At 42.2% G+C, this 13,314-nt stretch overlaps 1 protein-coding gene across 3 annotated transcripts in view; it reads right to left on the bottom strand.

Annotated features, from left to right (window-relative positions):
* RALGPS1 (Ral GEF with PH domain and SH3 binding motif 1) overlaps window positions 1–13,314 on the bottom strand; it is a 394,814-nt gene that overhangs the window by 55,847 nt on the left and 325,653 nt on the right. For all 3 annotated transcript variants that reach the window (XM_074973513.1, XM_074973514.1, XM_074973515.1), the window contains one exon: window positions 3,904–3,971. In XM_074973513.1, coding sequence (XP_074829614.1) covers window positions 3,904–3,971 — 68 coding nt within the window. The remainder of the gene's footprint in view (window positions 1–3,903; window positions 3,972–13,314) is intronic.

The raw sequence follows: 13,314 nt of genomic DNA, 5'->3' as shown, positions 1-13,314 counted from the left end.
TTTGCTTATGGATTTAGCTATTAATGCCTTCATGTAAATTAATTTCTCCAGCTCTGCAACTATTTTTATTGTACTTAAGAATTTCTGACAGTTTGTCAATATCTTTCTGGGAATGAGGTCCCCAGAGTAAAACATTATAATGCAGAAAAGGGCTCCTTATGCTGTGATATGGTGTCTTTGTATATACAGTTCAAAAGTACATGGGCCTTTTTTTTCCTTCATACAACACTGCAACCTGATGCCTAATTTATCATCCCTAAGATATCACAATATCAATGCAGAAATTCTTTCTGAATCTACCAGATTTTTCACAGTGATTAGCAAGGGTACTGTACTGGGGAAATGGAGTATGGGAAAACACCTTCAAACTAGGAGGTCAAAATCACCTAAAAATCTGGTTTGATTTTCAGAGCTGCTAAGTATGAGCAGTATCTATTGACTTCAGTGAGAGTTGTGGGTGCTCAGTACACATCGGAAAAATCAGACAACTTATTAGGTGCCTAACTTTAGGAACCCAAATGTGAAAGTTTTATTCAATATCTTCATCAATGAATTTAGATAATGGCATAGAGAGTACACTTATAAAATTTGCTGATGATTCCAAGCTGGGAGAGGTTGCAAGTCCTTTGGAGGATAGGATTAAAATTCAAAATGATCTGGACAAACAGGAGTATTGGTCTGAAGTAAGCAAGATGAATAAGGACAAATGCAAAGTACTACACTTAAGAAGGAACAATCGGTTCCACACATACAAAATAGGAAGGAGTACTGCAGAAAGGGATCTGGGGGTCACAGTGGATCACAAGCTAAATATGAGTCAACAGTGTAACACTGTTACAAAAAAAAAAGCAAACATCATTCAGGGATTTCTTAGCAGAAGTGTTGTAAGCAAGACACGAGAAGTAATTCTTCTGCTCTACTCTGGGCTGATTAGGTCTCAACTGGAGTATTGTGTCCAGTTCTGGGCGCCACATTTCAGGAAAGATGTGGACAAAGTCCAGAGAAGAGCAACAACAATGATTAAAGGTCTAGAAAACATGACCTATGAGGGAAGATCGAAAAAATTGGGTTTGTTTAGTCTGGAGAAGAATGAGGGGGGCAATGGTAACAGTTTTCAAATACATAAAAGGTTGTTACAAGGAGGAGGGAGAAAATTCTCCTTAACCTCTGAGTATAGGACAAGAAGGAATGCTTTAAATTGCAGCAAGGGTGATTTAGGTGGGACATTAGGAAAAACTTCCTGTCAGGGTAGCTAAACACTGGAATAAATTGCCTAGGGATGTTGTGGAATCTCCGTTTTTGGAGATTTTTAAGAGCAGATTAGACAAACACCTGTCAGGGATGGTCTAGATAATCCTTAGTCCTGCAAGGGACTGGACCAGAAGACTTCTTGAGGTCCCTTCCAGTTCTATGATTCTATGTTTATATTTCAGCTGAACATAGCTTCTTCTGGGGCTGCCTTAGTAAAAATTAACTCATTTGTCAAGATAATCCAAATATTTCAACACAAAGCCAGATTACATATCTAAGCCTACAATCTATTTGGAATCCTAGCACTATATTAACAAGATGAAGCCCAAGTGAACACTAAATACCACTGTATCTACAAAGAATCTTATATATTTTAAAAGGACACTGCCAAGATAGGAAGATAAACTTCAGTTTCTTAAAAGCATTTTCCCTCACTGTTTAGAAAAAGCTCTTAGATGCTCAAAACTGAAAACTGGTTACATATCTCCCTACCCCCACTTGCATGCATGTACCAATATGTTATTATAGGGCTGTTCCTGGGCACTTAGTTACACACTAGTTATTTATTGTCCATGAGGGCTGGGCTGCACACACAAGCTTCTTATTGCATGGTTAATCAAATAAAGGCAAGCAGGTTTTGAAGAATTTGTTTTCCAAACCACTGCTCTCAAATCACAAACCCTCATCATACAGAACGACATAGTTTCTGGAAACATATGAGCAATAAAAAGGTAAGTTCGCATTTTGGGCCAACCAATCTCAACAGTGGTCCTTTAATCAAACATGTTGCCTAGTTTTGGTAAAACAAGGCTCCATTTCTATGACTTTATGCGTCATAATATCCTCAGTGTCTATTCAGTCAAGTCAAGGGAAGCAGTGTGTTGTACCCAAGCTCCCACTGAATCCCACAGATCCACATGGAATCTAGTAGCTGTGAAGGTTGTTACTTTACCTTAAAACTGGTAACAGGGCACTTAGAAATAAAATAATGAAACATCCAAGTTGTCCCAAGTCACTTATATCAAATCCTTTCATAAGACAAAAAGAGACAACAGCCTCTATTGTGTGGTTACCATCTTCATTCTGCTTCCGAACAAGTCTTATTAGATAATGGGGAAGCATGTCTGTATATTGGGGAAACAGACTCCAGCCAAAATCTCTTATGAATTCTATTGTATAGATAGATAATAGATAGTGTTGGGTAGTTATCACAACACTCCTTTACCCTTTCCCGAGGTGATATAGCTCCCTTCCTTAGTTTAATGTGCTACTTTACACAGAACTATGTGTAGAGAACTTAATTTATTATTTACTGCACTGAATCAAGCACACTGAAAGAGATACAGTCCTGATTTCTATTCACTAGATAGGTATAAATGAAAAAGCACGTTTGCAACAAACACTGAATCCATCCAATTTCTGTTTCATGTACAAATACTCTATCTATTCCTTATGTAGCATTTGTGTTCAGTGATAAATTATGCTTATTTATAAGTTAGCAATCTTTATCAATGCTCAGCTGTCAGAGATACTCTACCTCTTAGAAAAAAGAAAAGGAGTACTTTCTTTTTGCGGATACAGACTAACACGGCTGCTACTCTGAAATCTACCTCTTAAGGGACTGCTCCATGGAAACAAGTCTGACAAAGAAGCACAGAGTAACACCACTGGGCACGCTGGTCCCTGGCAGGAATGATGTGGTGACAAGGCTGGTGGGGAGACAAACTTGGTTAGCAGTACTGCACCCTTGCCAACCTGTATTGGCCAGCCCCAGGGATTATCTCTAGGGAAACAGAGCTGGAATACCTCTGTGCTTTTACTCAAAAGTACAGAGGAAAATACCTACTTGGCTTGTATACTGGCTATTAAAAATGTGGAGCTTGCCAACCACTAACCTCAGAAATGCTCATTTTCCAGTTTCATGTGAAATTAGAGATCGATAAACCCATTAGCCAAACAGTGCTGAATGCATGCTCCATCTACAATCTCTTCAAGTGAAGAATAACTTCTAAAGGTTTTGATTTTACTTATTTTTTAAAAGATTATAGGATTTGCCATTCTACTGCAGACGAAAAGGCAAAACTTCCTTCTTGACCACTGGAGCATGATATCTGATGAGCATCGTAGTTCACCACCTGCAATCGTTATTAGCAGTTATACAATCATCTGGCTATTTCTATGATGCTGCCACACTATCTGATTCTGACCACCCATGGCAGTGAATTCCCAACTAACCTCATGCTGTGTGATTTGTTCTAAATTGATTGGCTATTTATTTTACCAAGTGACCACTTGTTTTTGGTATTACAAATATACTGAAGTCAGGTGCTCACTACTGAAAAATTCATCACTGACAGTTCTACAACTATTACATTTTTAGGATCATCTACATCACTCAATGCTCTGAAGTTCAGAATGAGGTATTGATTTTCTGACAATTCTTTCAGCATACCTATTTAATTACAATAAAATGCAATTTCCCATTTGAAATGCAATGAATCCCTAGGCAGAATGCTGATGTGAATTGGATTCACTATATGGGCATAACAAGCTTAGAAACTCCAGTTGCATAAACTAGAGAGAATGATTTATGTAAGTACAGATGTGATATTGTTACATTGTTGAGATTCAAATATTCACAACTTTTTATACCTGCAAGATCTTCCTTGGAGGAGACCAGTCGAGGAGAGCTGCTTCCTGGCTCAATTCTTAAGGATAATCTGGAAAACAGGATTTTAGACACATCAGTAGTGAAAGCGTTCACTGAAGTTAGAAAGGTAAACAGAAGAAACTAATTATTTTATTTTAAGTAGGAAGTCTGGTTTGATCTGAAAGAATATTTATTTATTTAGCTTCATGACAAAACAGGTCCAAGATTCCTAAAGTTAACCTTTGCCCTTTAAATCCACCTAAGAGACTAAGAGATATTGTGGCGGGTTTTGTACCTCGTCAACCCCTTTGATTCTGGGGGTGGGGGGGAGGTTAACCCCACCTCCCGGCTTCTACGCCGGTTTCACAACCTCCCCGGTAGTCAGGGCTGTATGGCCCAATGGCCAGAGTCCCTCTAAATCTTCTTACCCTGGTGGGATAGCACGGCCTAGCGGCCAGAGTCCCTATAGTACGCTCCTAAAGCAGTATGGCCCAATGGCCAGAGTCTCCCAAAACTCTCTTCCTCTGGTGGGATACCGTGGTCTAGTGGCCAGAGTCTCTACAGTGCACTCCTAAAGCAGTGTGACCTGAGGGCCAGAGTCCCTCTAAGTTCTCTTCCCCTCTTAGGATAGTGCGACCCAGCAGCCAGAGTTCATCTATCTCCTTTGGGATAAGAGAGGGGTCGGTGAATTATGTCATCACAAAAACAAGGCGGGGGTTAGAGACCCCAGGTAGGGGAGCCTGGGCCCACCCATCTTCACCGGGCTCCAACCCAGGGCCCTGTCACTGATGGCATGATCCGCCCCGGGTCAACGGGGAATCCTACCGCAACACGCTGCCCTCAGTGTGGTGGGAGATACTACTGCTTTCCCTTTCCTGGGTCACTTCCTACCAGTTCTCCAAATGTAGCAATCCCTGTGGCATCAGGGTCTTCAGGTTCCTCAGCTCCTGTGGCTCCCTGGGGTTCCCACAGCTGCCAGTCTCTGGTCCCACTTCCTGGCCCCTCGGCTCCCTCCTATACAAGTCGCCACTGCTCCTGGGCTGGAGCCTCCGCTGGGTGTCCTCCTTCCTCAGCCACCAGCCCTGACTGAGCAGCTCTGCAGGCTTTTATACTTGACTCTCTATTGGAGCATGCCCAGCAGAGCCTCAGGGGTGCGGCTTCCTCTGCCAGCAGGGAAGGGTTGACCCTCTCATTCCCAGTGCGGGGCCAGTCCGCCCCGTCACAGATATGTTTAAAATGTCAGTGTGAATTATCTTTTATACTTTTTGTCAAAGCAGAAATATGAATCTGAAAATGCAGACACGAAAACCATAGTGGCAAAGAACTCTTCCCTTTCTACATGTTTGTGGGAGGGGTCTCTACATGATCCCAGAGAACTGTGCGGTAGGAAATATTTATTTTATAAATGTGTTAATTATGTGTACTTATGAAAATAAGGCTTATTTTGTGGGATTTGAAAGAGTTTGTAAGAAAATAATACTGAATAAATATAAATGTTTAATAGTTAGTATATTTATTTACAAGAATGTAATGTTAATTGTAACATATCATTCTGCCTGCCCGCGAGGGTTTATAGTTAAGGCTCCATGTCTGTCACGGAAGTCGCAGAAGTCACAGATTCTGTGACTTTCCATGACCTCCGTGATGGTGAGTGTGGCTGACCTCAGGGCCGCCCATGCAGCTAGCTCCAGGGCCTGTTGTTCAGGTGGCCTCATGGACAGTCACATCTGCCACTGCTGGAGTGGCTCTGCAGCCAGCTGCTTGGATGGCCCCGCAGTCAGCTCTGCAGCTGCTGCTGGAGCGGCCCCGGGGCCAGCCACACACCCCCTTCCATTAGGGTGCCTACCCCCGTCCCCAACCAAGATTTAGTTACGGGTATTTTTAGTAAAAGTCATGGACAGGTCACGGGGCCATGAATTTTTGTTTATTGCCAGTGACCTGTCCATGACTTTTACTAAAAATACCCGTGACTAAATCGTAGCCTTATTTATAATGTATTTATTGCTGTAGTATCTCAACACTCCTCCTCATGTGCCCTTTCTTCTGTTGCATCTACCTCCTCCAACCTCTTGTTTAACACATACACTCCTCATCCTGGCACCCACAGATCATCTATTATGCACCAGTGTTTTTGAGAGGAGAATTTGAACAGGGCTGCAATTTTACTGGGGGTATTTAAATTCATACAAACAACATTACTAGTCTTAATTCTTCAGCATATGGCAAGATTGGGGAGTATAATGAAGAGCAACTGCCCCACCAGCTACCCACCCAGAGCAAAGTGCTGTCACATCGGACAAGACAGCCTCAAATGATCCACAGCATTACTCCAGAGACAGATTATACTGTGCCTGTTTGCAATGGGTTGCGCTGTTATCAATATTCAAAGGGTAATTCCGGGCGTACATATTGACATAACTTGGTTCCACAATGTATCTGATGCATCAGAAGGTAGGATGGACAACATACCACCACCACTACCTACAAACATTACATCCCAGAAATGCTGGTTTTCATCCCTGACGCACAATTCAAGAATGCTCTTATTGCAACCAGCGTCACGCTGGATTTCCTAGAGTGCTAAGACAACAACATTTCCATTCCAAAATTCTTTGCTGCTCTGCTGCAAAAAAACAGTGCAACGGTGAGGGCCAGTGTCCAGAGAAATGTTCTTTAATGGAAAGCATCTGTCTTAACACACTGACACCAGGTCAATGCACAATTATACAGGCATTAGAAAATAGTGCAATAATATAAATATCCAGGCAAAATATATGCTTCTTTATTAAAAATAAGGTTAATATGATGGCCGGGACAGGACACAGGGAATTACAGTGAAACCAGGGTAATGAGAGAAAGATAAATGTATATCCACAAAATGCATAACTAGCAGTAGAAAATAATGGGATTTAAGGGAGGTTGTTTGGTCTCCAAGGTAAAAGTCTGTAATCCTGCTCAGTCTTTTATTTAAAGGTTGATACATCAGAGGTGACATTTTTTCTTAGACCAGTTCAAAAATGCATTTTGATCTATCCCAACAAAAACATCAATATGAAAAAGCCAACTCTGGATCAAGTTATTAGACTTGGATAAGGATCCTTATGCCTGAAATACCTAGGCACCTGGCTTCCACAGGAATGACTCTGGCATTATAAAATACGGAGAGTTGCAATTTAACTCCAAGTTTAAGGTAATCCTACAACAGTGATTCAGTTTTCAATTTTAAGTGAATCTTCAACCATTCATGGAAGATAGATGACCCCTGAAGAGGATTTTATGCTAAGAAGAATGGAAAGAATGTTCTGCAAGGAACAGGCGGACAACAGGGTGGTGCACTGCCTTTCCAGAACCAAGACATGAGACATCACTCTAAGATTAGAGATGTTACTGAAGCTGGCAGGCAAAGTTCCTCTGGTAATGGTGCATATCACAGCAATAATGACACTGTGTTACAGGGTACTTTACAGTTTAAAGATGACATCAAGGAATGCAGAATGGTGCTGAAGCAGAAGAATGTCCAAGTGATCTTCTTGGAGATCCTTCCTGTCCTACAAGCAAAGGATGACAGAAGGCAAAAGATTTTGGAAGTAAATCGCTGGCTAGTTAAGTGATGTAAGACAGAAGGTTTTGGTTTTGTGGAATACTTGGTCCATCTTCTGTGTAGAGAAGGGGCTTCACAGTTTGGATGGCCTCCATCTCAGTAGAAGGAGAACCAATTTCCTGGGGGACAGGCTGGGAGCAGTGGGGACAAAAAAACTAACTGGCTTCAAGACTGAACTTGATAAGTTTATAGAGGGGCTGGTATGATGGGACAGCCTACAATGGCATGTGGCCCATTGGCAACTGCCAGTAGCAAAAATGCCCAACGACTGGAGATGGGACTATAGATGGGCAGGACTCTGAATTACTACAGATAATTCTTTCCCAGGTACCTGCCTGGTGGGTCTTGCCACATGCTCAGGTCTAATTGATCGCATATTTGGGATCAGGAAGGAATTTCCCCCTGCAACAGTTTGACAGAGACTAGGGATGGGGGGGTGTTGCCTTCCTCTGCAGCATGGGTCATGGGTCACTTGCAGGTTTAAACTAGTGTACATGGTGAATTCTCTGTAACTTGAAGTCTTTAAATCATGATTTGAGGACTTCAGTAACTCATCCATGGTTAGGGGTATATTAAAGGAGAGGGTGGGTGAGGTTCTGTAGCCTGCAATGTGCAGGAGGTCAGACTAGATGATCACGATGGTCCCTTCTGACCTTAAAGTCTACGAGTAGCCAGGTGGGTGTTAAACTAATAATAAAAGAGCAGGATAAAAAGAGGGAACAAAGGAGCATCCATTTAGCACACAATAAAGCACATAATTAATCAAGACACCAGTGGACATGAAGAAAAGAAACATTTTATTTAATTATACACCAAAGCTAGGAACATGGGTAGTAAAGAAGAAGAATTGGAATTATGCAATTATGAGCATAAATTTGACCTACTTCATATTACTGAAACTTAGGGGGAAGATCTGCGTGATTGGAATGTTAAAATCAATGGTGTGACCAAAGTTCCTGCTCTACCTTGGTGGGTCTTGCGCTTATTGGCGGATTTGCTCGCCTTGGAGCTTCACGGCAGCCCTCAGCTTGGCCGTTTTTCTGAATTCACAGTCCAGGTCGACTCCTCCTGTGTCTGACCAGGAGTTGGGAGGATTTGGGGGGAACCCGGGCCCGCCCTCTACTCCGGGTTCCAGCTCAGGGCCCTGTGGAATGCAGTTGTCTAGAGTGCCTCCTGGAACAACTGTGCGACAGCTACAACTCCCTGGGCTACTTCCCCATGGCCTCCTCCCAAAACCTTCTTTATCCTCACCACAGGACCGTTCTCCTGATGTCTGATAATGCTTGTACACCTCAGTCCTCCAACAGTCCACGTTCTCACTCTCAGCTCCTAGTACCTCTTGCTCCCAGCTCCTCACACGCACACCACAAACTGAAGTGAGCTCCTTTTTAAAACCCAGGTGCCCTGATTAGCCTGCCTTAATTAAGTCTAGCAGCTTCTTAATTGGCTGCAGGTGTTCTAATCAGCCTGTCTTAATTTGTCTCCAGAAGGTTCCTGATTGTTCTGGAACCTTCCCTGTTACCTTACCCAGGGAAAAGGGACCTACTTAGCCTGGGGCTAATATATCTGCCTTCTATTACTCTCCTATAGCCATCTAGCCCGACCCTGTCACAATGGTTATATCCTATTTAGGAAGGATCAAATAGAGAAAAGGGTTGGAGGAGTGACACACTATGTCAAAAATGATTACCTGCTTCCAACTCACTGACAACTTGGAAGAAAATGATCTTAAATGCTTATGGCTCAATGTCATAACAGATAAAGCATGAGATGGGCTACTAGTTGGTGTCTGATACAAACCACCAAATCACATTAGAGAACAGGATAACTGTCTTTTTAAGCACCTACTTATAATGTGTAGGTTAAAAAAAAAGTTATCATGGGGGACTTCCAACTTAGTGACACATGCTGGAGGTCCCATGCTACCAGTACTAAATCGTTGTTGCAATTTCTATATATTATAAATGATCATTCCCTAACTCAGAAAACGTTGCATCCAGCATACGTGAATTCTATATTAGACCTCATCTTGACAGATAAAGGATTGATCATGGATCTAAAAAATAGTGGTAGCCTAGGTACAAGTGATCATGACTTGATCACACTGTAATGTGAAAACAGAATATTGTCCAAACCAGTAAAATATATACTTGATACATTAAAAGGGATTGATTTCACAAAGATAAAAACAATTATGAGCCAGATCAGTTGGGAGAGAGAATTTAAACAGAAAAATGTGAATGATAATTGTGAACTGTTTAAGAATATTTTACTAGATGCCCAAAAGCCACAATTGAGAAAGAAGGCCACACTGGTTAAAAAAAAAATCAACCCAGTTTAGTGGGCAAATGAAAGCAATGTGATAGACCCAGACTGGTTGGGTGCGGGAGTCTGGCAGAAGGAAAACACACTGGACACTGGATGAATAGTTTTCTGTTCCCTGAGTGACCAGGGCAGGGGCTACCCCAGAGCAGTCAGGAAGGTGCTAGAAGCAATTAAGTCAGGCAAACTCCATAAGACACCTGGAACCAACTAAGAACTGATTAGAAGCAATCAAGGGAAACAGGCTAATCAGATCACCTGAAGCCCATTTAGAACCAGCTGGGACTAATTTAAAAGGAAGTCCCTTCAGAGAGGCTGGCTGGTAGGAGCTGGGAGTAAGAAGGTGTGTTGTGGGAAGACTGGGAGAAAGAAGGTGGGCAGTAAAAGAGCTGGGAGAACAAGCGTGGTCAGGTACTGAGGAGGGTGCTAGGAGGGACAGTTGGGGAAGTAGCCCAGGGAAGGGCTATAGCTCCAGAAGTATAGGAAAACAACCTGTTGCCGCTGCCAATTAGGGTTCCTGGGCTGGAACCCGGAGAAGAGGGCAGGCCCAGGTTCCCTCCCCCCCCCCCCCACGCAAGAAGGAAGACCGGGACTAAAGAGGGTTCTTACACAAAACCCGTTGACTGGCCAATGATGAAGGTGACTCAGTAAGCTGTAACCCTTGCCTCTAGGAGGGGAGAGAGGCTACACTGAGGGTCACAAGAAACATCTGAGGCAAGTTAAGGGGAAGTTGAGAGTAATGAATATAAATCAGTTGCTAGCAATTGTAGAAAATTAATAAGAGAAGCAAAAGGACACAAGGAGAAATCTATGGACAATAAGGAGTTTAAAAATTATATTGGGGACAAAAAGAATCCTAAAAATTGTATTAGATAGAAATGGTAGAATTGTCAATAATAATGCAGAAAAGGCAGAAGTATTCAATACATATTTAAGAATATAAGAACATATGAACGGCCATACTGGGTCAGACCAAAGGTCCATGTAGCCCAGTATCCTGTCTTCCAACAGTGGCCATTGCCAGGTGCCCCAGAGAGAATGAACAGGTAATCATCAAGTGATCCATCCACTGTCACTCATTCCCAGTTTCTAGCAAACAGATGCTAGGGAGACCATCCCTACCCATCCTGGCTAATAGCCATTGATGAACCTATCCTCCATGAATTTACCTAGTTCTTTTTTTAACCCTGTTATAGTCTTGGCCTTCACAACATCCTCTGACAAAGTGATCCACAGGTTCACTGTGCGTTGTGTGAAGAAATACTTCCTTTTGCTGGTTTTAAACCTGCTGCCTATTAATTTCATTTGGTGACCCCTAGTTCTTGTGTTATGAGAAGGAGTAAATAACACTTCCTTATTTACTTTCTCCACACCAGTCATGATTTTATAGACCTCTATCATATCCCCCCTTAGTCGTCTCTTTTCCAAGCTGAAAAGTCCCAGCCTTATTAATCTCTTCTCATACGGCAGCCGTTCCATACCCCTAATAATTTTTGTTGCCCTTTTCTGAACCTTTTCCAATTCCAATATATCTTTTTTGAGATGGGGTGACCACATCTGCATGCAGTATTCAAGACATGGGTGTACCATGGATTTATATAAAGCCAATATCATATTTTCTGTCTTATTATCTATCCCTTTCGTAATGATTCCCAATATTTTGACGGCCGCTGCACATTGAGTGGATGTTTTCAGAGAACTATCCAAATGACTCCAAGATCTCTTTCTTGAGTGGTAACAGCTAATTTAGACCCCATCATTTTATATTTATAGTTGGGATTATGTTTTCCAATGTACATTTCTGTTCTCTATTTGGAAAAAAGCCAGATGATGTAGTCATATCATATGAAGATGAAACACTTTCCACTCCAGGAGTGACTTAGGAGGATGTTAAACAGTAGCTAATAAAGTTTGACATTTTAAAATCAGCAGATCTGGCTAACTTGCCTCTAAAGAACTTTAAAAGCATTGGCCTAGGAGCTGTTTGGATTGCTAATGTTGATTCTCACTAAGTCGTGGAACACTGGGGAAGTTCCAGAAGTCTGGAAGAAAGCTAACGTAGTGTCAATATTTAAAAATGGTAAATGGGATAACCTGGGTAATTATAGGCCTGTCACCTAAACACTGATCCCAGGCAAAATAATAGAAAGGCTGATAAGGGACATAATTAAAAAACAATTAAATAAAGGAAATATAACTAATGCTAATGAACATGAATTATTGGAAAAAAAGATCTTGTCAAATTTGATTTTTTTATGAGATTGCTTGATAAAGATAATAGCATTGACATACTTAACTTAGATTTATGTCAGGCATTTTATTTGGTATCACACAGTAGTTTGATCAAGAAACTGGAACAAATACAAAATCAACAAAGTGCACATTAAATGGATTAAAAATTGGCTAACTGATAGGTCTCAAAATGTAGTTGTACATGGGAAAACATCATCTAGCCATTTTCAAACTGTGGGTCGGGACCCCCAAGTGGGTCACGACCCCATTTTAATGGAATCGCTAGAGCCAGCATTTGTTACTTGCTGGGACCCGGAGCTAAAGCTGAACCCCCACCTGGGGCAGCGGGGCTCAGGCTCCAGCCCCCTCTCTCCCCATCTGAGTCAGCAGGGCTTGGGCTCCAGCCCCCTCTCTCTCTGCCTGGGGTGGTGGGGTTCGGGCTCCGGCCTCGCCTCCTCCCACCCGGGACAGCAGAGCTTGGGCACCTCCCCCCGGGGTCACGTAGTAATTTTGTCACCAGAAGGGGGTCACAATGCAATGAAGTTTGAGAACCGCTGGTAGGTGTAGTGCTTCTAGTGGAGTCCCACAAGGATCGGTGCTTAGCCCTGCGCTATTTAGTACTTTTAACAATGTCCTGAAAGAAAATATAAAATGATTACTAATAAAATTTGCAGTTTACACAAAGATTGGGGAGTGGTAAATAATATAGAGGAGAGGGCACTGATACAGAGTGATCAGGATTGCTTGGTAAGCTAGGCGCAAGCAAACAATATGATTTTAATATGGCCAAATGTAAAATTATACATCTAGGAACCACAGATGTAGGCCACACTTACAGAATGAGGGACTCTATTTTGAGCAGCAGTGACTCTGAAAAGAAATGGGGGGGGGGTCATGGTGGGTAATCACATGAACATGAGCTCGCATGTGTGATGCCGTGGCCAAAAGAGCTAATGAGACCCTTGATTGTATAAAAAGGAGACTGCTGCCCAGGAAGGTTATATTACCCTTTGTATTTGGTACTAGTGAATTGCTATTGGAATACTGTAGCCAGTTCTGGTGTCCACAATTCAAGAAGGATTTTAATAAATTGGAGAGAGTTCAGAGAAGAGCCATGTGAATGATCAAAGGATTTGAAAATATGCTTTACAGAGCTAGATTGACAGAGTTCAATCTGTTAAATGTAACTAAGAGAAGGTTAAGGGGTGGCTTGATCAATCTATGGCAGGGGTGGGCAAACTTTTTGACCTGAGGGCCA

Source organism: Natator depressus, chromosome 16 (genome assembly GCF_965152275.1).
Source record: "Natator depressus isolate rNatDep1 chromosome 16, rNatDep2.hap1, whole genome shotgun sequence".
NCBI classification, from domain to species: Eukaryota; Metazoa; Chordata; order Testudines; family Cheloniidae; genus Natator; species Natator depressus.
This window is presented reverse-complemented; position numbering and strand designations above follow the sequence as displayed.